Source organism: Diabrotica virgifera, chromosome 6, assembly GCF_917563875.1.
Source record: "Diabrotica virgifera virgifera chromosome 6, PGI_DIABVI_V3a".
In the NCBI taxonomy this organism is placed as follows: domain Eukaryota; kingdom Metazoa; phylum Arthropoda; class Insecta; order Coleoptera; family Chrysomelidae; genus Diabrotica; species Diabrotica virgifera.
In genome coordinates, this window is record NC_065448.1 from 215,799,359 (window position 1) to 215,820,679 (window position 21,321).

Below are 21,321 nucleotides of genomic sequence, written 5' to 3' on the forward strand. Positions count from 1 at the left end.
ATATTTTCTCTATTTATATTTACATTTTATTATACATTCTGACGAGAAAGAAGACTTTCCTCGTCTGAATCCATCATTGAACTGAACAAAACAAATACTCACAATCTTGTTTGTTTATTTATGTTAAATAGTGGGGTCCCATCCTCTGCCAAAAAAAGGTTTTATTGTTTGTTGTAGAAAACAAAACGATAAGATATCAGTTAAAAGAAGGTTGCAAGTTACCATGTTTACATATATTTAATGTCATCATCTCCTTAAAAACAGGACCTCGTTCACTCAGTTGTAATGGGAATCTTACTATTTGTGTGTGTTTTTTGTGTTAAAAATTTTGTATCAAACTATTTTACGGTTGTGGGATACCAGATGTACTGGTTAATTTTTTATGTGCTTCTTTCTGTGATATAGCTGCTTTTGTCTGGTTCTTCTTAATTCCATGTATGGAGTTTATTGGTATTTTTTCAAAAGGGTAGAAATTTTAAAAAATATTTAAAACTATGGACATTACAAAAACTGACTTTGGCGAACACACTTTTTTAAAAGATTATTAACTGGCAAGTTTTTAATCATTTGAACAAGCTTACTTTTTTTCTCACGCATTACATTAAACGTTGCACCCTTGCAAACGATCCACTTCGCAGCGTAGTCGCCGGCGCTAGAAAATCGCCTGTTTCAGCCCCTCTGTGAATCCACAGAGTAGCGCTGCAGAGTGACCCGTCTGGTTTGGCCCTTATAAAGATAAATTGCAGATAATCTTCCCAAGACTGTTAAAAGAGCTTCTGCCTTGTTCAATGTGAGTTTTTATTTCGTAGCTATGATCCTTATGTTGCAGCCCAGATAGCATATTTTCTGTACTCTTTCTAGGGGTGTATTGTTTAGGTATTTATTTGGGCGTTTATGTTGGCGTTCTTACTAACGATCATTATTTTTGTCTTCTTACAATTTAGTTTTAGGCCGTATTTGTTAAATGCTTCTACAACATTATCCATCATCCTTTGGAATCCCTGCACACTATCTGCCAGCAATACTATATCGTCTGCATATCTAATATTGTTTATAAGTTATCCATTTACTGCAATACCATTTTCTGATTCGTCCAAGGCCTCTCTAAAGATGTTTTCAGAGTATATGTTAATGTTAAATAATGCTAGTGGCAGTATGCAACCTTGTCTAACTCACCTCAACAATGTCCGTGGGGTAGTTCGATCGTGTCGGATGGCACGGGTACTTTGTTTTGAATAACCTGTTTGATTTCGTTCAGGCAACAGATTTGAATACCTCTTAATTACCACGTTTTTATATACTTCACCTGTTCTTTGTCTGTCTCTTTGTCACTTTGTTCGGGAAAAATCTTATAATCGGTATTTTAAGCATACTTCTCGACTAGCTAGAGATCTGAAATTTTGAAAATAGCTCAGATCTCGATGACAATGCAATATTCAAGAGCTTTTATATGGATGCAATGAGTTCTATTTGGAATTTTAAGCCATTTTAAATTTTATATAGTAAAATTAGTTCTCACTTTTCTCAAAAGATGGCGCTAGTAGTTTTCTCATTATATGGCGTTACTTTCTATGTCATGTATATGGAGGAGACCGGTAAGGGGGCCCGGACAAAAAATCCCCACAAATTATCCCCGGACAAAAAATCCCCGGACAAATATCCCCACAAAAAATCCCCGGAAATATTTGCTGCCGTATAGTTCTCTAAAAGTTTTCCTGAAATTTTACCAAATTTCGAATTACAATTCCATAACGAAAACTTCAAGTTTTACATGACAAAAAAATGTGAGTTTTTTCAAAAATCGTGGAAGATATGGGGAATGAGCTAAGGCTGTGGGAATCATGTTGCAATTATTTGCTTAAATCTTTTGCTCACTCCGCTTTGAATAACATGTTCAAAACATGGCCTATTATCTGTATGCATCAATTGAAAACTTTTGTGCTATTACGAATGTTTAGCATGCTATGAAAACGCAGAACACATGTTTTTGACATAGCTTTTGAAACAGATTTTTGAAATGTTGTTTGCATTAATTGAAACTGATGACTATATAGCTATTTGTATAACAAGGGAGGAAAGTGCTACTTTTCCTCCCGAGAATGAAGTTTACTGCCTGACGCGTAGCGGAGGGCAGTAATCATTCAAGGGAGGAAAAGGCACGTTACTCCCATGTTATACATATGGTTTTTCCACCTTCCTCAAATAACAAATCATTTTTTCATTTTTACTTAATTTATTTATGTAACTAACCAACAAAATTTATTAGAACTAAAACTAACAAGTAGGTACAATATAACTGTCAACTGTTAAATATAAGTCAAATTATTAATGTAAACATTGTTAAATCGGAATAACAATTTACTGTTTTTTACCATTCTGCAAAATACAGAGTGTTTTTAAATAAACGTTAAAATGTATAGATACTTACGTAATAGAAAATAGATATTGTACAGGGCGTCAATAAGTTATATTTCATGAATAAAACACCATGACGTCACTTTTACTTCTCCTCCCTAGGGAGGAAAAGTACAACTTTGCTCCCTACAATCAGGTCCAGAAAAGTATACTTTCGGTAGAGGTAGGTGGAAAAATATTTTTCGGTATTACTAAAAATATTACTACCATACGCCGAACAAATAGTTGGCGACTACCAGTGTGATTTCAGACCTGGAAGATCGATTTTTGATCAAATATTTACTATATTAGACAAATGCTTGAAATGATTGGGAGTATAATAAAGACGTGCATCAGATCTTTATAAGAAAATGGCCGAGCTGGGCATACCCAAGAAAGTAACTGCGGTAACGCAAATGTATGTAACTCCTTTGCACAAGCTAGAATAGGGGGAAATATCAAAAGTTGATTTTTAGAATATAGCATGCGAAAAATTTATCCAAAAATCACACCAGACATAGCTGCTCGGAGAGAGGCCAGATGGCAGAAGGTCTGTAGGATGGCCTAGAAAAAGGTGGAAAGATGCAGAAGATCTGGAGAAAATGAGAGTGAGACAATGGGAAATAGTGGCACAGGACCGACAAACATGGAAGGCAATAGTAAACGCGGCAAAGACTCTCGAAGAGTTATAACGACATTGATGATGATGATGACTAAATATTTTTGACGTTAAATTTACAAAAAGGAACAGGTTTTTTTGCATTACAATCAAGAACAGATTATCATTTTCAAGACCAGCAGTTATCATCGCGAATAGGCACGCAATGTTTGGAACATAGTTATTCAAAGCAGAGTGAGCAAAATATTTAAGCGAATAATTACAACATGATTCCCACAGCCTTAGCTTATTCCCCATATCTTCCACGATTTTTGAAAAAAACTCACTTTTTGTCATGTAATATTTGAAGTTTTCGAGATAGAATTGGAATTCGAAATTTGGTAATCGAAATTACAATTCGTGCTTAGGTAATCTTAATTGCTATCCATTATTTTCTTACCGAAAAGAGGTTTCATGGCGATTGCTATCTATAACTCTTATGCACTGAGGCCGAAAAACATTTGCGTCGATTGCATTCACGGAAAAACTTTTAGAGAACTATTCGGCAGCAAGTATTTATTGGGGATATTTTGTCCGGGATTTTTTGTGGGGATGTTTTGTCCAAAAAATTTGTGGGGATTATTTGTCCGGGATTTTTTGTGGAAATTTTTTGTCCGAAGATTATTTTTCCGGGTATTTTTTGTCCAGGGATAATTTGTGGGGATTTTTTGTCCGGGATTATTTTTGTCCTAGCTTCCCTGTAAGACCTGTGTAGGTCTCCATAGTCATGCAAAAATTTTTATTCATTTATAACCGCTACTGAATATTTAAAATAGTCTCGCTAGTTTGTTGACATTAAAAATTATCAATAATAAATATTTTATTGAAATTAAAATTTTTAAAGTTCTTATGTCAGAAGGTGCAGTTTAAATATATAAAAGTGATTAGTGAAAGTGTAGCAAAATAGTTTATAATTTTATATTGTGTCCTATAAATAATAAAAACGTGGTATTATAAAAAGTTCTTTTTATAAAAGTGTAGGTAATTATTCTTACCACTTTCTTCTATTAAAGTAAAATAAAAAATATAATCTAGTACATAAACTTTTATTTTAATAAACATTCCCATCATTATAATATTATCTAGACAAATAAATTGTTTTAATTCAAAGCCAAAAGTAAAATTTAAAAAAAATAACTAAATCCTTAAAACAATGTTAAGTGTTGTATTATCTAGTTAGCCATTTTATTACTACATTTTAATTATATGACTAATATCAAAAGCTTCTTTTGAGCATATGAGTATTTAGCGTTAATGACTTAATTCAAAGTACGAATTAGTTGTGAGTGACGTCACATTAGATTGATCAACAATTTTTAATAACACTGGGTTTGATAGCCAAGCAGGCCAGGCGGTCAACCTTATGTCGCTTCACTGCTGAAGTGCTCTAGTGGATGTGCGTTCGAACTCTGGCCCGGTGAACAGAAAAATAAAAAATGGCTAACGCAGTAGTTCAAAATTCTAAACTGACTTCGAAAATTCTAATCTGTGACTTAACTGATGTTAAGTCACAATGACGACCTCTCGTGGATTTCGGTGAAATTAGCTTTGAGGGAGTTTTCATTGTTAAACGTTCAGCGCACATGCATTTGAAACAAGTAGGTAATATTCATTATTTATTTTTACATGTTTTAAATTTATTATTGGGTAATATAAAATTATTAACATGGAATGTTCACGTTTCAACAAAAGTTGGCGTCGATGTTGTATATAAAATTAAAAAATAAATATGTAAAAATAAATAATATTACCTACTTGTTTCAAATGCATGTGCGCTCAGCGTTTGACATTGAAATCACCCTCAAAGCTAGTTCAGACGAAATAGACGAGAGGTCGTCGTTGTGACTTAACATCGTGAATAGAAATGCAAACATTTTGATAAAACTAAATTGTCCCAGACAATTTAAATCTTTACAAACTTGAAATGATATCCCTAACAACTATTTCGTATTTATTAATGGCAACTAAGGTATTAAATTAAAGCTAACAAAAAAACAAAACTAACACTACTTTTTTAAAATATGTGAAGTATCTATATAATAGGGCTTTTCATTCACAGTCATTTGTTTCGAGCTTATCTACATCATACGTCTTTGGTTTGTATATACCAATTTTCAAGTTTGTATGTCATTGGTATATATAAAATTGGAAAAAATCCTTTGTAAAAGGTATAAAATTTTATTAAAATCCCTTTAAATGGCTACATCACAACAAAACGTTTTCGATTTTTATAAAAAATCATCATCAGTGTTAGATAAACTGGATGCTAGCTGAGCCACAAAAGAAAAATATCCGGGTAAAAACCCTTTAAATATAATATAGATGCGTTAAAAGTGTATACTTTAATAAAAAGCCTAATGATAATCACATGGCAACTAGGATAATGCCCTAAGGTAATGTATTGAAATTTCCCAACTCATTGGAGTTGCCGTTAAGTCATTGAAATGTAAATAACTCAATTTGGATCCCACGTGTTGGGAAATTTCAATACATTACCTTAGGGCATTATCCTAGTTGCCATGTGACCATCATTACGCTTTTTATTAAAGTATGCACTTTTAACGCATCTATATTATATTTAAAGGGTTTTTACCCGGATATTCTTCTTTTGTGGCTCAGCTAGCATCCAGTTTATCTAACACTGATGATGATTTTTTATACAAATCGAAAACATTTTGTTGTGATGTAGCCCTTTAAAGGGATTTTAATAAAATTTTATACCTTTTACAAAGGATTTTTTCCAATTTTGTGATTGATGGTATACAGCCAACTACAGGAAAAACATTTTCTTTTCCTTGTGGATATTGGTATATATATATATATATATATATATATATATATATATATATATATATATATATATATATGCCAATAACGTATGACGTAGATATATTAATATTAGACGACACATGACAGGAGCTCGAAACAAATGACAATCGATGAAAAGCCCTATTAGAATATATCTTGAGCAAATCGTGTTTCTATGATATTCAAAAGAACTATTATCACATCATATGTCATTGTTTGTTCTATACGTCAGTCAGAATTTAAGCGACTATCGAGCTAGAAGGCGTTTGATTCAAACCACAGGTGCCGTCTCCTCTATATACCCTGTAGTATCCTTGTTCGCCCCAGCTTTTACCCCAGGAATTTTTAACTATCCAAAACGGAAGAGTTTTGTTAAACATGGGATAAGCTGAAAAAAGAAAATAAATTTTAGGTTTAGTTTTTTATAATAAAATATGGAACAGAATTTTGGGTAAAAATGAAAAATGAGAAACAGGTTTTATCAAAGAAAGATAACCGAAAATTGAAACTAACTAAGATTTGCACTCAATGAGCATATTTTTCTTAAAGTACGAAACTTTTGCTAACAGTAGAAGTAAGAATTATAAGCTAGTTTTGAAGGTCATGTTAAAAACATTACACAGCTCAACAAAAAAAATTTTTCCACCTACCTCTACCGAAAGTATACTTTTCCGGACCTGATTGTAGGGAGCAAAGTCGTACTTTTCCTCCCTAGGGAGTAAAAGTAAAAGTGACGTCATGGTATATGTCATTGATGAAATAACTTATTGACGGCCCATACAATATTCTATTATCTATTACGTAAGTATCTATATACATTTTAACGTTTATTTATAGAACACCCAGTATTTTGCAGAATGGAAAAAACAGTAAATTGTTATTTTGATTTAACAATGTTTACATTAATAATTTGACTTATATTTGACAGCTGACAGTTCTGCTGTATCTACCTACTTGTTAGTTTTAGTTTTCTAGTAAATTGTGTTAGTAACATAAATAAATTATTTAAAAATGAAAAAATAACTTGTTATTTGAGGAAGGTGGAAAAATCATATGTACAGTTGAGTCTGCGAATCTTTACCTGTGCGTCATCATTTAAAGCATACGAAATAAGTCGGAAATTGAAATTTACTAAACGCAACAGCAAGTTACTTACTATCACTTGCTGTTGCGTTTAGTAAATTCCAATTTCCGACTTATCATCGACTTATTTCGTTGCTTTAAATGATGACGCACGGGTAAAGATTCTCGGACTCAACAACTGTATAATATGGGAGTAAAGTGCCTTTTCCTCCTTTGAATGATTACTGCCCTCCGCTACGGGCAGTAAACTTCATTCTCGAGAGAAAAAGTAGCACTTTCCTCCCTTGTTATACAAATAGCTATTTTTTGAGTCTGATATTAAGAGGATCGGTACGTATTTTCGGCTGCAATGCTATTCAAATGGGGATTCATTTTTTTCGAATCCTGAGAAAACTAATAAGTATTTTTGAAAAATTTAAACGCAGAATGAAAGATTACATTATTAGCGAGGGCCGAAAGTCCCTGAGAACTTCTATAATGTTTATTTTAATAAGTTACAGGGGTGAAAAAACTAAGAGAAAATTTAGTGTGATTTTTAATTTCAAATATCTCATTCAAAATAAACTTTTTATTTATTCTAAGGGACTTTCGGCCCTCGGTAATAATTTAGTCTTTCATTCTGCGTTTAAATTTTTCAAAAATATTTATTGGTTTTTTCAGGATTTGAAAAAAATGAACACAATGCCGTGGTAATATTTTCCAAATCTGTCTTTGTCTTACAACGCACTCAACCGAATATAATATTGTCAGCATATATTGTCAGTCAGACACTGACAATCAGTGACAATTTTAAATATTTGACATTGCATCGGGAATATTTTGAGAAATTGATTAAATATTATTGATATATAGTGTATTTGATAAATAATTGATTTAAGACGTGAACTTAATAAAAAGTTATTTATTGTGTATTATTTGTGGAAGATCCAAGCAGAGAATACATCAGATATATCCTGCGATCCAAGTATTTTGTTGTTAGAGATGTTCAAAATTGTAAGCGTTCCAAAATAACAACATATTATTAAAAAATCACTTTAACACTTTTCCTCTTTTCTCGATTGATTATTAGTTTTTGTTGTACAAATAAATTATTACAATCACTGAAAACATAGTGAAAAAATTATCACATTTATTAACTGAATTAATAATTTGCAATTATAAAAATAACAGTTATCCAAGAACATTCAAAAGCCATCTCTTTAAATTAATTATGACATTTTCAAGTAGAATGACATTCTATAGTTGATTTTTTAACCAAGAGGAGTAAACTAAAAAGACAGATTCACACCCAAGAAAGTTACTAGAAAAGTCACCAAATGTATCTTCTTTTGTCGTTGATCATATCAGCTTTCGATGATAAATCCATACATATTACATTATGAAAATACATCGCTAAAGAGTTCTAAAAACAACTGTTTTTATATCAAAGTAGGCTAAAAATCTAAAAATTAAAGGAATAGTTCAGAATACACAAAAAATCGCCGATATATTTAATTAACCTATAAAATGACAGAAGTGCCCAAATTTCATAAATGTCATTAGTGTCAAAATTTAATAACAGTGGAGTAAACTTGCCTGCGGTTGGACCAATTAGAAACAATCATTTCGGCGCGGTAAATTTGAATCACTCCTCTTAGTTAAAAAACAAACAATAGTAATGTTTACATATCCACACCAGTGTGAATTTTACTACACGTAATTTGCCGTGTAAAGACAGAAAAAGTAGGGATACACGTAAAATATTTGCGAATTATGTACCCATAGCCTTAAGTAAATATTTTCTAGAAACGACAAAATCCAAGCGACTCCATTTTCAAACAAATAAATATTTAAAAATAAAATCATTGGATTTCTTAATTCGGAAACAGATTCTCTCTTATACCTATTACCCATCCTTCTAAAATTTGCAAGGAATAAAGGGTGATGAATGCAGAGACATGGGGAGTCTATATAGTTGCACTCCACAACACATCAATTCAACGAGGCAAAGATCAACAGATCTGTTTCCTAATACTCCATACGTGAGTAAAAACGCAGGTAGATAAAGGCATTTTATATTTAATTTCGACTCAGAGATCATTACCATCTCTCTATGGACCATTTCGAACTTTTGTTCTCCTCAGGAGAGCTTGTAATGATGCTCTGAATCGAAATTAGACATCTTTGCCAAGTATGCCAATTACAAGGAAATAATCAACATTTAGACGCACTCGCGACCTCTATTAAAGAAACGGCGAAAACCCAAGCTCGTTGATCTTTGCCTCGTTGAATTGATGTGTTGTGGAGTGCAACTTTTTATTTTTAAATATTTATTTGTTTGAAAATGGAGTCGCTTGGGTTTCGTCGTGTTTTTAATAGAGGTCGCGAGTGCGTCTAAATGTTGATTATTTCCTTGTAATTGGCATACTTGGCAAATATGTCTACATAATTTCGATTCAGGGCATCATTACAAGCTCTCCTGAGGAGAACAAAAGTTCGAAATGGTCCATAGAGAGATGGTAATGATCTCTGAGTCGAAATTAAATATAAAATGCCTTTATCTAAATATTTTCTGTTTGTATACAACTAAAATTGAAAGCAAAAACTCATAAATAAAGTTTGCTTTTGTACCTTTAGATAATGAAAAATAAATATACAGTCTTTTGTTAGATTTTTTGAGGAGCCATTGCATTTAAGACGCCACGCCGGAGTGATGATAGGGGGAAGTGGCAGACTGACATGGTAGTGTGCGCGTGAGCATTGCAATAAAATAACGTATTTTATGTATCGCGAAGCCTAAAAATGTCTTCCAAAAAGTGTAAAAATGACGTTGACTCTTTTTGCTATATTTGTGGCGAATTCATTAAAGTGGGGGCCAAAAGAATTTGTTGGCAGCACTACAAGAAGCTTAAAAAAGCTCTTCTTCGCAATGGAAATAGGATATCCATCTCTTCCTCTGGCTCATTCTACAATGCTCAAAGAAAATTACGAGAACGTTAAAATGGTGCTTCAAGTTTTAAAATATGAAGAGTACGTCATAGGAGATTTCAAAGTGGTTGGTTTTCTGATGCGATTGCAAGGCGGATACTCTAAATATCCATATAACCTTTGCTTATGGGATAGTAGAGCCGATGTACTTTGCAACCAGCAGCACTTATTTATTTATTTACGGGTTTCCCCAATTTCATAAAAAATATACATATATAAACAATAAGTAGAAGTAAAAGTAGTAGTAGTAAAGTCCAGTAAAACAGTACAAAAAGAAAAAACAAAAAATAAAATTAAATGAATTAAATGAAAGTGTAAATATGTAAATAAAACTAAATTTAACATACACACAATCCACGTTATGCAGTGACAATACATAATAATAATATAATATAAACCGACATTAATCAACTAACTACAGACAATAAAAAGTTAATAAATTACATAATACAAAAGCATTGTCCATGGCAAAAATTAACAAATCTACTGAAAATATAATATTAAACATTAAACATAAGTGCTGACCGGAAAAATTGATTTTAGTCAGTTTTTAAATACTCTACTGGAAGAAGAGAATAAATCGATGTCCAAATCATTCAGGCGACTCAAAGTTCTATCTATTGGTGAGTTAAGACCATAGTTTGTTGAATGATGAGGTACATGGAACAAGTTATTATTTCTCAGATCATGGTTTAGAATATTAAAGTTTATTAATTTTAATAAATCAGGGCAATTGATTTCACTATTTAATAGTTTATAAATAAAAGCTAAATCATTTATAATTCTACGGTCTTTTAAGGAGTGCAAATTGAGATCACTACGGATGATGGTTGTGGTTTAGTTCAATAACATTATATCCCAATCTATACGCTGCAAATCTTAAAAACTTATTTTGAACTCTCTCGAGACAAACAACATGAACATTATAAAATGGTGACCAGACAATAGAGGAGAACTCTAATATAGATATAACCAATGATGAGTAAACAGCCTTTATTGTATTAAGGGAAAGGTCAGCACAACTGCGAAGTATATAACCCAATACTTTTGAAGCCTTTGCTGTCACATAGTTAATGTGTTCCACAAACGTTAAGTTTTCATCGAATATTACTCCTAAATCCTTTACTGTTTTAACATAAGAGAGCGCTTTACTGTCGATGACATATGATGATTGATATTTTTTTGCAACTTTGTGGAAGCTAACGAAATGACATTTATTAGCGTTTAAAAAGAGTCTGTTTTTGTTACACCACTCAACTAAATTATTGAGATCGTTTTGAAGGAGACTACAATCTTCATGATCTTTGATAGATCTGTACATCTTTAAATCATCAGCAAATAGCAAGTACTTAGAGTGATTAAAACATTCACCTATGTCGTTAATAAATAGATTGAACAGAAGGGGCGAGCAATGAGCACCTTGTGGAACTCCAGATTTTATTTGTATTGCATTTGACATAAATGAACCCAGTTTAACTTTTTATGTGCGACCTATTAAATAGCTAGCAAACCACTTTAAAAGCTGATCGCTGAAACAATATGCCTTAAGTTTATGTAACAGTAAGTAGTGGTCAATCCTATCAAAGGCTTTTGAAAAGTCTGTGTATACACAATCTACCTGACATTTTCTTTCCAGATCTCTGATAATAGATGTTTCATAAGATAGTAAGTTTGTAGTTGCGAATTTCTTGTGCATAATGTTGATAATTATTTATTAATTGTTGACAAGTAAAACTAATATGGTTATAAATCAACTTATCAAGTAGTTTAGGAATGGTCGATTGTTTAGATATACGTCTGTAATTTTTTCTTTCGCCAGATTTAAAAATTGGAATTAAATGGCTAGTTTTCCATTTATCAGGAAGAATGCCTAATTTCAATGATAAGTTATATAGAACAAACAATGGTTGAGTTAGACTGTAAGCACAGTTTTTCAAGAAAAAATCGAGAAGTCCATCCGGTCCAGCTGTTACACTTATAGTCTCATCGGAGCGAGTTTCAAATGTGGAGCAATATCATACTTTAATGCCTCCATTGTATATAAAATTAAGTCATATGAAACAGTTCGTAAAGGCTCTTCGTTAAAATTCTGAGGCCTTTCAATTTTTAAGACAATTTTTCCGAAACTGCCAGAGTCTCACAATTACAAAGAGCTTATTTCTAATATGCTTGAGAGCTTCCAAGCCATGGGTTGCAGGATGTCTCCTAAAGTACACATGCTACATGCTCACTTGGATCAATTTAAAGACAACTTGGGTGCATATTCAGAACAGGAAGGGGAACGATTTCACCAAGATGCAGATGTAATGAACTTCGAACAACGGTATCAAGGAGAATATAATGAGAACATGATGGGGACGGGTAACTACGTTTGGGAGCTCCTACGAGACAGTTCTTGTTTACACAATAGAAATACCGAAACTATTAATTTTTAAAGTTTTTTGGAATTATTTTTTGTATTTATGGTTTTCATATTATAATTTTATATAAAATAGCCCACGTCAACGTATTGGCTACCAGCACTAAGCCACATAGCCCTCTCACACATCCGTCGAGAACATGCCCTTGTCAGAGAGTATAGAAAAATTAACGCCGATCCTGTGCTCCGCTCTCACGTTGGTATTAACGACAGAGACATAAGTAGGCTTCGCTCAAGAAAAAACCCTCTGGATTCTGCAAGAATACTAATTGAAAGGAATTTACACATTAATCTCGAAAATAAACCAATAAGTTTCCGTTCGACAGAACTATAGCCAGAATCATGTATACCTAATGATTAATTAAAATTAATTCTATAAAGGCTCTATAAAGGCTTCAGGGGGCCATTCCGGCCAGTTGTCACCTAAACTCTGCCATGTGAGGTTCTACCTACAATTTCCCAACTAATATGGTTGATGTCATGTAATGCCAGGGGTTAATCTGGAAATATTTTTAACATCCTTTAAAATCGGATAACATAATGTAACCCCAACTGTTTAAAATCAATTTAAAGGATTTTACCCGTACATTATGGTGGCTTAAAGCATGTAAACCTGTAAGTATAACTATCTATTCACTTTTTTACCTTTGTCAAAATTTAACCTCACGTTTGTTTTACTTATAGAGTTATAGTTATTTTAGGTGATAACACTGATGATGGAATATTGATTCCGAAAACGTTTTGTTGTGATACAGCCCTTTTTAGGGATTTTATAAATATACCTTATACAAGATAAGGTTTTTATTTTTTGGGATTTATGGTATACAGCCAGTACAGGAATTTTTCCTTGTGATATTTATAATTCTATAAGGAATTTCGAAATAACCGACCGTTGGCAAGAAGATTGGGAGATGAATGCTCCACCTGACATCCGGAATATGCCATGCATTTCAAGCAAGCCAGAGGGTTTCAATCAATCAAGACGGATCTGGGCGACACTTAACAGAAACCAACTGTGATAGGTGCTCTGATTCACTTTTTAGATGGGGAAAAATACCTTCTCCAAATTGCGATTGCGGTGTTGAGAGACAAACGATTAAGAATTTGGTGGAGGAATGCCCCATCAGATCGTACAGTGGCAATCGGTCAGATTTTTTAGTTGCGACCAATGAGTCAATTGAATATATCTCTCAACTAAATTTTCGTTTATAAAAATTTATTATTATTTATAATGTATTGTTATCTTTATTTGTATACAAAAACTGTGATAAAGCCATACGCTAAATAAATAAATATTATAATTACGGTTAATAAAAATATATAGGGTGTCCAGAAACTCTACCGACAAACGAAGACAGGAGATTCCTCAGATAATTTTAAGACAATTTAACCCAATTCACCTAGTCCGAAAATGGTTCCTAAGGGAGCTAGAGCTCTTTGAAGATGGCGCCATGTAATTAGTTTTTCTTAAATACCTCCAGAACGCTTCTAAGAAAAACGAAAATTTGTATACATATTTACTTTCCAGAAATGAATCGATTCCATCCATTTCGAATTTCTAATACCGGCCATAGGCCTCCGTTTTGGGTAGGGCAACGGTTATTTTATCGCATAACTTTTTTGTCTTCAACTTTTAAGCATTTTTGATACTGGATTATTAAATTGTGAGGTATTCTAGTACTAAAAGGTACTCTTACTTTAAGTCGGTAGGACACACCGTTTTCTAGAAAAATCGATTTGAAAGTTTTTAGTTTTGGGAATTTGAAAAAAAAATTGAAAAAAATAAAAAAAAAACGATGTATTTTACCAACTTAAAGCAAGAGTAACTTTTAGTACTCGAATATCTCATAATTGAATAATTTAGTGTCAAAAATACTTAAAAATTAAAGACAATAAATTTATGCTATAAAATAACTGTTGACCTACCCAAAACGGACGCCTATGGCCGGTACTAGAAATTCGCCATTAATGAAATCGATTAATCTCTGAAATATTAATAAATGTACCAGTTTTCATCTTTCTAAATAGTTTTTTTTTAATCTTTTTTTTGAAATTTAAAGAACGAAAAATTTTCAATTCGATTTTTCTAGAAAACGGTGTATCCTATCGACTTAAAGTAAGAGTAGCTTTTAGTACTAGAATACCTCACAATTTAATAATTCAGAGTCAAAAAAGCTTAAAAATTTAAGACAAAAAAGTTAGGCGATAAAATAACCGTTGCCCTACCCAAAACGGACGCCTATGACCGGTACTAGAAATTCGCAATGGATGGAATCGATTCATTTCTGGAAGGTAAATAAGCATACCAATTTTCGTTTTTCTAAATAAAAGCGTTCTGGAGGTATTTAAGAAAAACTAATTACATGACGCCATCTTCAAAGAGTTCTAGCTCCCTTAGGAAGCATTTTCGGACTAGGTGAATTGGGTTAAATTGTCTTAAAATTATCTGAGGAATCTCCTGTCTTCGTTTGTCGGTAGAGTTTCCGGACACCCTGTATAATTCAAAATTTGTTTACTTTTAAAAATAATTTAAATTAAAAAATTGAGATTTTTCATGAAATTTGAAATTTCGTTCTGGTAAGTACAAAAGCAAACTTTATTAGATAAAAATAATTTTTCTTTCTTGGCATAAGTAATCAAAATCAGAGGTACAGAACTCAGACTCAAAATTCATGTTAACCTGTGTTATCATTTAGTAAGTCAAGCTTTTGCAGATAGACGGCGCCTCTGTTTTTAATGTATGTTTCATGTTCGTTTATCCTGACATTTAGTGTTCTGTGGGACGGTTTGTCCCATATAAAAATTGTTGCATTCACAGGACATTTTATAGTTGTTGTTTTATCTCTTTTGTCTGTTGTTTCGTTTTGAACAGAATAGATCTCAGCATATTGGTTGTTTTGAATTTTTTGATGTACTCCTTTACTATCTCTTTTTAATTTTTCTCATAAGCCCTTTACATACCGTATTGTTATTATCTTTAAATCACATAATAGTTAACTTTTCATGCCACAAGAAAACAGTTTCTGAATTTACTTATTTTAATGAGTTGAAAAATTAGTATGATAATATGTATTTTCCAGGAATTTATTTTAAACAAAAAGTTAGAACTTACTTTTATTAAAACAAAAACATATAATTATTAAAATTACGTATAAACGGTATAACTACAAAAACAATATAAAAAACACAGAAAACACACAGATCTTTGTTTTTTTTTAATATCAATAAATTTGAAGTTTCTCAGATAACTAAACAATGAACTAACTAAAAATAATTATCAAAATATATAAATGGTATCCAGTCCATATGGTTTAAGCAACAATGCCACTGGATGGAGTTTGATTTAAACCACAGGTTCCATCGCCTCTATAAACTCTGTAGTATCCTTGTTCGCCCCAGCTTTTACCCCAGGAATTTTTAACGATCCAATAAGGCACTTGTTTCTTTGTATATTTGGTAGCTAAAAAATATTAACGAGTAATCCACTAGTTACAACTTGAGATCAGAGATTAAAGATAAAGTGAGAAAGTATATGTATTTCTTCAAACAAAAATAACGTAATAATAAAAAGAAAGCTTATTCCAAGGCGCGCTCTAATTATTTTCTTCTTTAAGTTCCATGTTCTATTGAAGGTTGGGAATCATCATCATCATCGAACACTGTTGACTTCTTCTTCATATACCATGTACTTTCAGAGCGTTGGTTATCATCATAGCTATCTTAATTTTAATCACTGGCACCCTAAATAGCATGATTGTATCAATACCATATCAATCTCGCAAGATCTTCAACCATGAAGTCCTTCATCGTCCGAGACTACGTTTTTACTTGCATAATATTTTGTACCAACCTATATTTGCAACATCTCCCCAGGCAACCAAATATCGTTTACAAAACGTTAAAAAAACGTCATAATTATCACCAAACCACCTCAGTTTATCACGTTTTTTCGACGTCGAATGTCACGTGAATATGCCCCACCATAATTGACGTCATTTTTCATTTAACCGTTTTAAATTTTTAGCGAATTGTGATGGTATAGCGAATTGTGCGTTCGGTAGGCCGATTATGTGGACTATAAGTTGCTCTCAGGGCACAAAACAGATTTCTCTTAGAACTCTTAGAACGCCCATTTTCGTAATAAAGCTGAATCATTTCTAGACGCTGCTGTGTCGGGCTAAGTCTTTCTATGATAAAATGTCAAACAATACTGAACAAAAACGCAACGTCAAGACACGATTCATGCACGATCCTCCATCAAATCCCCACCAAAAAAGTACCTCTAAATGAATCACCTATTGCGTATTAGAGCATATAAATCATACTTACTATGGACACCATATCCAACTATAAGAACACCATGATCCAAGTTTTTGGGATTGCAGAGTACTTTAAATGGATGAGATACTCCTCCAGCATAAAACTGCATCGCGTTTGCATTTATTGCTATAGAAATAGGACCGTTTTGAGTTAACCACTTGGCCATATCGGTTTCATCGTGGCTTATGTTTAGAGCTCCAGACAATCTAACGACAGCTTCAGTTTTGTTGAAGTGGCATTTTTCGTCCACTCCTTCGTAGGGATACTCTCTTTCTAATTCAAGACCTCCTAATTTTTCAATAGTCCTACAAAATAGTAAGCAACAAATTACCAGTTCGCTGACATAAAATGAAGGACAACGTTTACAGTTCTTCCATTGTATTTTGCACATGCATGAAATTATTCACGAATTACTTTTTATACTAGGCCTCTTTTTTACTAACAGAAACTAGTATCAAAAAATTAAGTCGCTTGCCCATAGAAACCACAATAAGTTAAACAAAGATAAGCGATACGGCATGTCTTTGATACATTGATTACATGATCATTGCATTTACTAAGAATTTTGACGTTTATCATTTTCAGTGACATTGGCACATTTGTTGTGTTTAAAAATGGTTTTTCATATTATTTAAACTTTTAGTCTTTGATTATACAGGGTGATTGATCAGTAGGGTAAAGCTCAATAGCTCCGCTATAGTAATAGATAGCAATAAAAGTTAATAACAAAAATTTTAGCCACCTTTGAGCTTCACATTACAAAATAAGTTAGAATGTTACAGGGTGTTCGATAACACAGTGGCAGACCAAACTTATGTTTTTTTTAATGGAACACCCTATATTTTATTTTAAATTCGAAATCCTGTTAACTTCTCTATCGCAAAAATATAAAGGTTTGTTATGTTATACAGGGTATTTACAAAGTTAGAACCAATTTTATATGAAAATCGTAACAAGTTCAACTCCCTGTATAAATAAAAATAAGCAAAACAACAATGGTTTATTAATGCCATATTTTTTAACGTATTGTCAAAATTTTCAAGAATGGTCGATATTGCTAATTTTCTTTATATCAAATACAGGGTGAGTCAAAACGCAAGTACATTATTTTCTCAGTAATTTTAAATGGAACACCCTGTATTTTATATCACTATTGAAAAGTACCATTACCGTACTTTAATTTTTAGATAGCATTCCCTATGTCTAAATTTATTAGTTTTCGAGATATTTTCATTTTTCAATGGACCAGTAGCGTGGCCACCCAAATCACCAGAATTTAATAAACTGGACTGATTTTTTTGGGGTTACGTTAATAATGAAGTTTATAAAATACCTCCAACAACAAGGGATGAGATGAAAAATAGAATACAAAGTGTATTTCGATGTGGTAATTTACAAATGCTCCGTAGAGTAAGTAGCTCATTCAATGATCGTTTTTAGGCGTACATAAATGTATTAGGAGATAATTTTGAACACCTTATGTAATTAAATATTAAAAATATTTTATTAAAAGTAGCTTCTAATTTTTTCAAACATGTTTTTTTGCAAAATGTATTACTGATAAATTATGTTTCGTTCTTTATTTGTTACATTGTTACATTTACATACAAAAGTAGTCTTCACAAAATATTGTATTTTGTGTTTGTGTGTTTTTTTGTAAAATTTATTACTAATTTTCTTTGTTTATTTGTTGCATTTACATAAAAAGATAGTTTTTAATTGTTTCAAAAATATTGCATGTAGTGGTTGTGTTTTTGTTTGTAAAATGTATTACTAATAAATTATTTTTATTTCTTTATTTGCTACAGTGTTACATTGATTACCGGATTGATAATCGGTAATTTTCAATTGTCAATTCAGTCATGGCTTACTTAAAATTTAGATAAATTTAAACACCTAAAATAATTTGCTCTGAAAAATGAAAATATCTGGAAAACTAATAAATTTGGGCATAGGGAATGTTATATAAAAATTAAAGTACGTTAATGTTACTTTTCAATAATGATATAAAATACAGGGTGTTCCATTTCACATTACTGAGAAAATAATGTACTTGCGTTTTGACTCACCCTGTATTTGATATAAAGAAAATTAGCAATATCAATAATTCTTAAAAATTTTGAAAATAAATAAAAAATATGGCATTAATAAACCATTGCTGTTGTGCTTATTTTTATTTATACAGGGAGTTGAACTTGTTACGATTTTCATACAAAATTGGTTATAACTTTGTAAATACCCTGTATAACATTACAAACCTTTATATTTTTGTGATGGAGAAGTTAACAGGATTTCGAATATAAAATAAAATATAGGGTGTTCCATTAAAAAAAAACATAAGTTAGGTCTGCCACTGTGTTATCGAACACCCTGTAACATTCTAACTAATTTTGTAATGTGAAGCTCAAAGGTGGCTAAAATTTTTGTTATTAACTTTTATTGCTATCTATTACTATAGCGGAGCTATTGAGCTTTACCCTACTAATCAATCACCCATGAGACAAGTAACATTTTTTAACCGGCCAATTGTCATTATACTAAATGAGTCTGGCTATAGTTTTGTCGACCCGAAACTTATTTGTTTATTTTCGAGATTACTGTTTAACTTTTGTTTTTTTTTTTATTTATTTATTATCGGTTTATATTTATCTTTATAATAGTAATAGTCGGTACGATGTTCAGGCTGTTTAATCTTGAGTAAATCAATCTCCTCAATAGTGAAAAAGATCAAACACTTCAATAAAATAACTTTATAAAATACGTCCGCCGGGATAATAGTCATTTTCTAATAATTACATGACGTACGTTTCACTTAATGTTTTGATTTAACTTGTTTGAAAATATATCATTATGCATCTGTAAAGATTCGTTGGAACAACTGTATATTCTGAGCATAATAATAATAAAAACAGTCATTTCTGATAGTGACTATTGTTTTTCGATAAAAGAAGTTCTAGAACTGGAAAAAATGAGAAGACCCGAAATTCAACAGCAATTTGAAGAAGAAATAAATAGGAGGCTGACTGAATATGAAGGAAATGAAGAGAAAACACTAGAAGACCACTGGGAATTAATAAGAAAAACCTCATTAACTGCAACAAAATTACTGTTAGGAAGAAAAGAAAAGAAGGATGAAAACTAAATAAAGCACATCGAATATATTTAACTACACGAACTAGGGAAAAATATTATTTCAAAACAAAATACGAATAGCAGATAAACTGGGCAAACAAAAAAAAAGAGAAAACATATAAACAAACAGTGGACATGGAAATAATCTAAAGAAACTTTAAGGGGATAGGCGCTAAATCTTGGTCCAATGCTATTTAAATGCATTAATTTATTTCGAATCCTGAGAAAACTAATAAATATTTTTGAAAAATTTAAAAGCAGAATAAAAGATTGCGTTATTGCCGAGGGCCGAAAGTCCCTTAGAATAAACAAAAAGTTTTTTTTGAATGAAATATTTGAAATTAAAAATCACACTAAATTTGCTCTTTTTTTTTCACCCCTGTAATTTATTAAAATAAACATTATAGAAGTTTTCAGGGACTTTCGACCCTCGGTAATGATGTAATCTTTCATTCTGGGTTTAAATTTTTCAAAAATACTTCTAAGGTTTCGAAAAAAAAAATGAATATATTTAAATAGCACTGGACCAAGATTTTGCGCCTACCCTAATAGATGTGTCTTATCTATTTGATTATTCAATAACGAAATCAATCAAATTAATTAAATCAACGAAATATCAAAATAGATAACAAGACCTAAATAGTTAATTTTAACTTTATTCTGACCTATCAAATTCGTTCATTCGTTATTTGTCCCTCCGAATGTGACCTTACGCAGTGACACATAATTTGTCGCTTTATACTGCCAGCAGTACTAGCGTTCATTATGGAATATTTGGATTTCGAAATACACTTAACCCTTAAGCTCCTAGCGTTACATATATGTAACGCAGAAACCTCTAAAATCTTAAGCCTTAAATTCGGGAAGTGATTCCAATTTTAACTAGATGACGATGCAAGACATTCAAGGGACACTTGTTTACTAGTTTTCAGCAGTTGGTTCGAGGATTTGATCTAACCTGTTTATTTAGTTGAGTGTTTTATGTGACGGTGTTTATTATTTATGGTAAAAATGGATCTCAAGTTTGAGTAGGTATATTTTTACTATTCTTTTGTTATTATATTTTGTTTAAAGTGTTTTCAATTGAGAATAAATTAATGTCTTTTTTTATTGATAATATAAATTTTTAGAAATTTTATCCTGGTTTTGTAAAAAATGCCGTTAATTTTTGGTGTTACATATATGTAACGCTAGGAACATATGGGAGCAAAAATCGGAACTTTTTGAATTGTAACGTATTGTTTGTTCCAGAAAAGGGTTTTCTCTTCAAGAAGCGCTGGATATGATTGATGCCTTTAGACGTTGATGCTATATATAGGTACTGAAACCCCAGAATTGAATGTGCTTACAGACGAGCAGTTTGGTGATGAGGAATATAATGATTTTAACAGGATGTCCGAGAGAATTCTAAGAGCACCTGTTGAACTTGTTTTACGAAATAGTGAAAGAGATTTCGAAATATATGATGATATTGACGAGGCTCATCAGCAAAAGCTAAAAAACTAGTGAAAGTAAAGTTGAAAGTGATCTTATGGACCAG

At 31.8% G+C, this 21,321-nt stretch overlaps 1 protein-coding gene and 1 long non-coding RNA gene across 6 annotated transcripts in view; one reads left to right on the top strand and one right to left on the bottom strand.

Annotated features, from left to right (window-relative positions):
• LOC126887227 (uncharacterized) overlaps window positions 1–21,321 on the top strand; it is a 214,045-nt gene that overhangs the window by 109,787 nt on the left and 82,937 nt on the right. The gene's annotated exons all lie outside the window — the stretch shown is intronic.
• The window catches only part of LOC126887224 (uncharacterized), a 158,959-nt gene continuing 143,549 nt past the window's right edge, over window positions 5,912–21,321 (bottom strand). For 4 of the 5 annotated variants that reach the window (XM_050654628.1, XM_050654629.1, XM_050654627.1 and 1 more), the window contains 2 exons: window positions 16,659–16,954; window positions 15,431–15,789 (listed from right to left, as the gene is read on the bottom strand). In XM_050654628.1, coding sequence (XP_050510585.1) covers window positions 15,641–15,789; window positions 16,659–16,954 — 445 coding nt within the window. In that variant the 3' untranslated portion in view covers window positions 15,431–15,640. Of the gene's footprint in view, window positions 6,249–15,430; window positions 15,790–16,658; window positions 16,955–21,321 lie in introns of those variants that run through there. The other variant, XM_050654626.1, reaches the window with a different exon arrangement.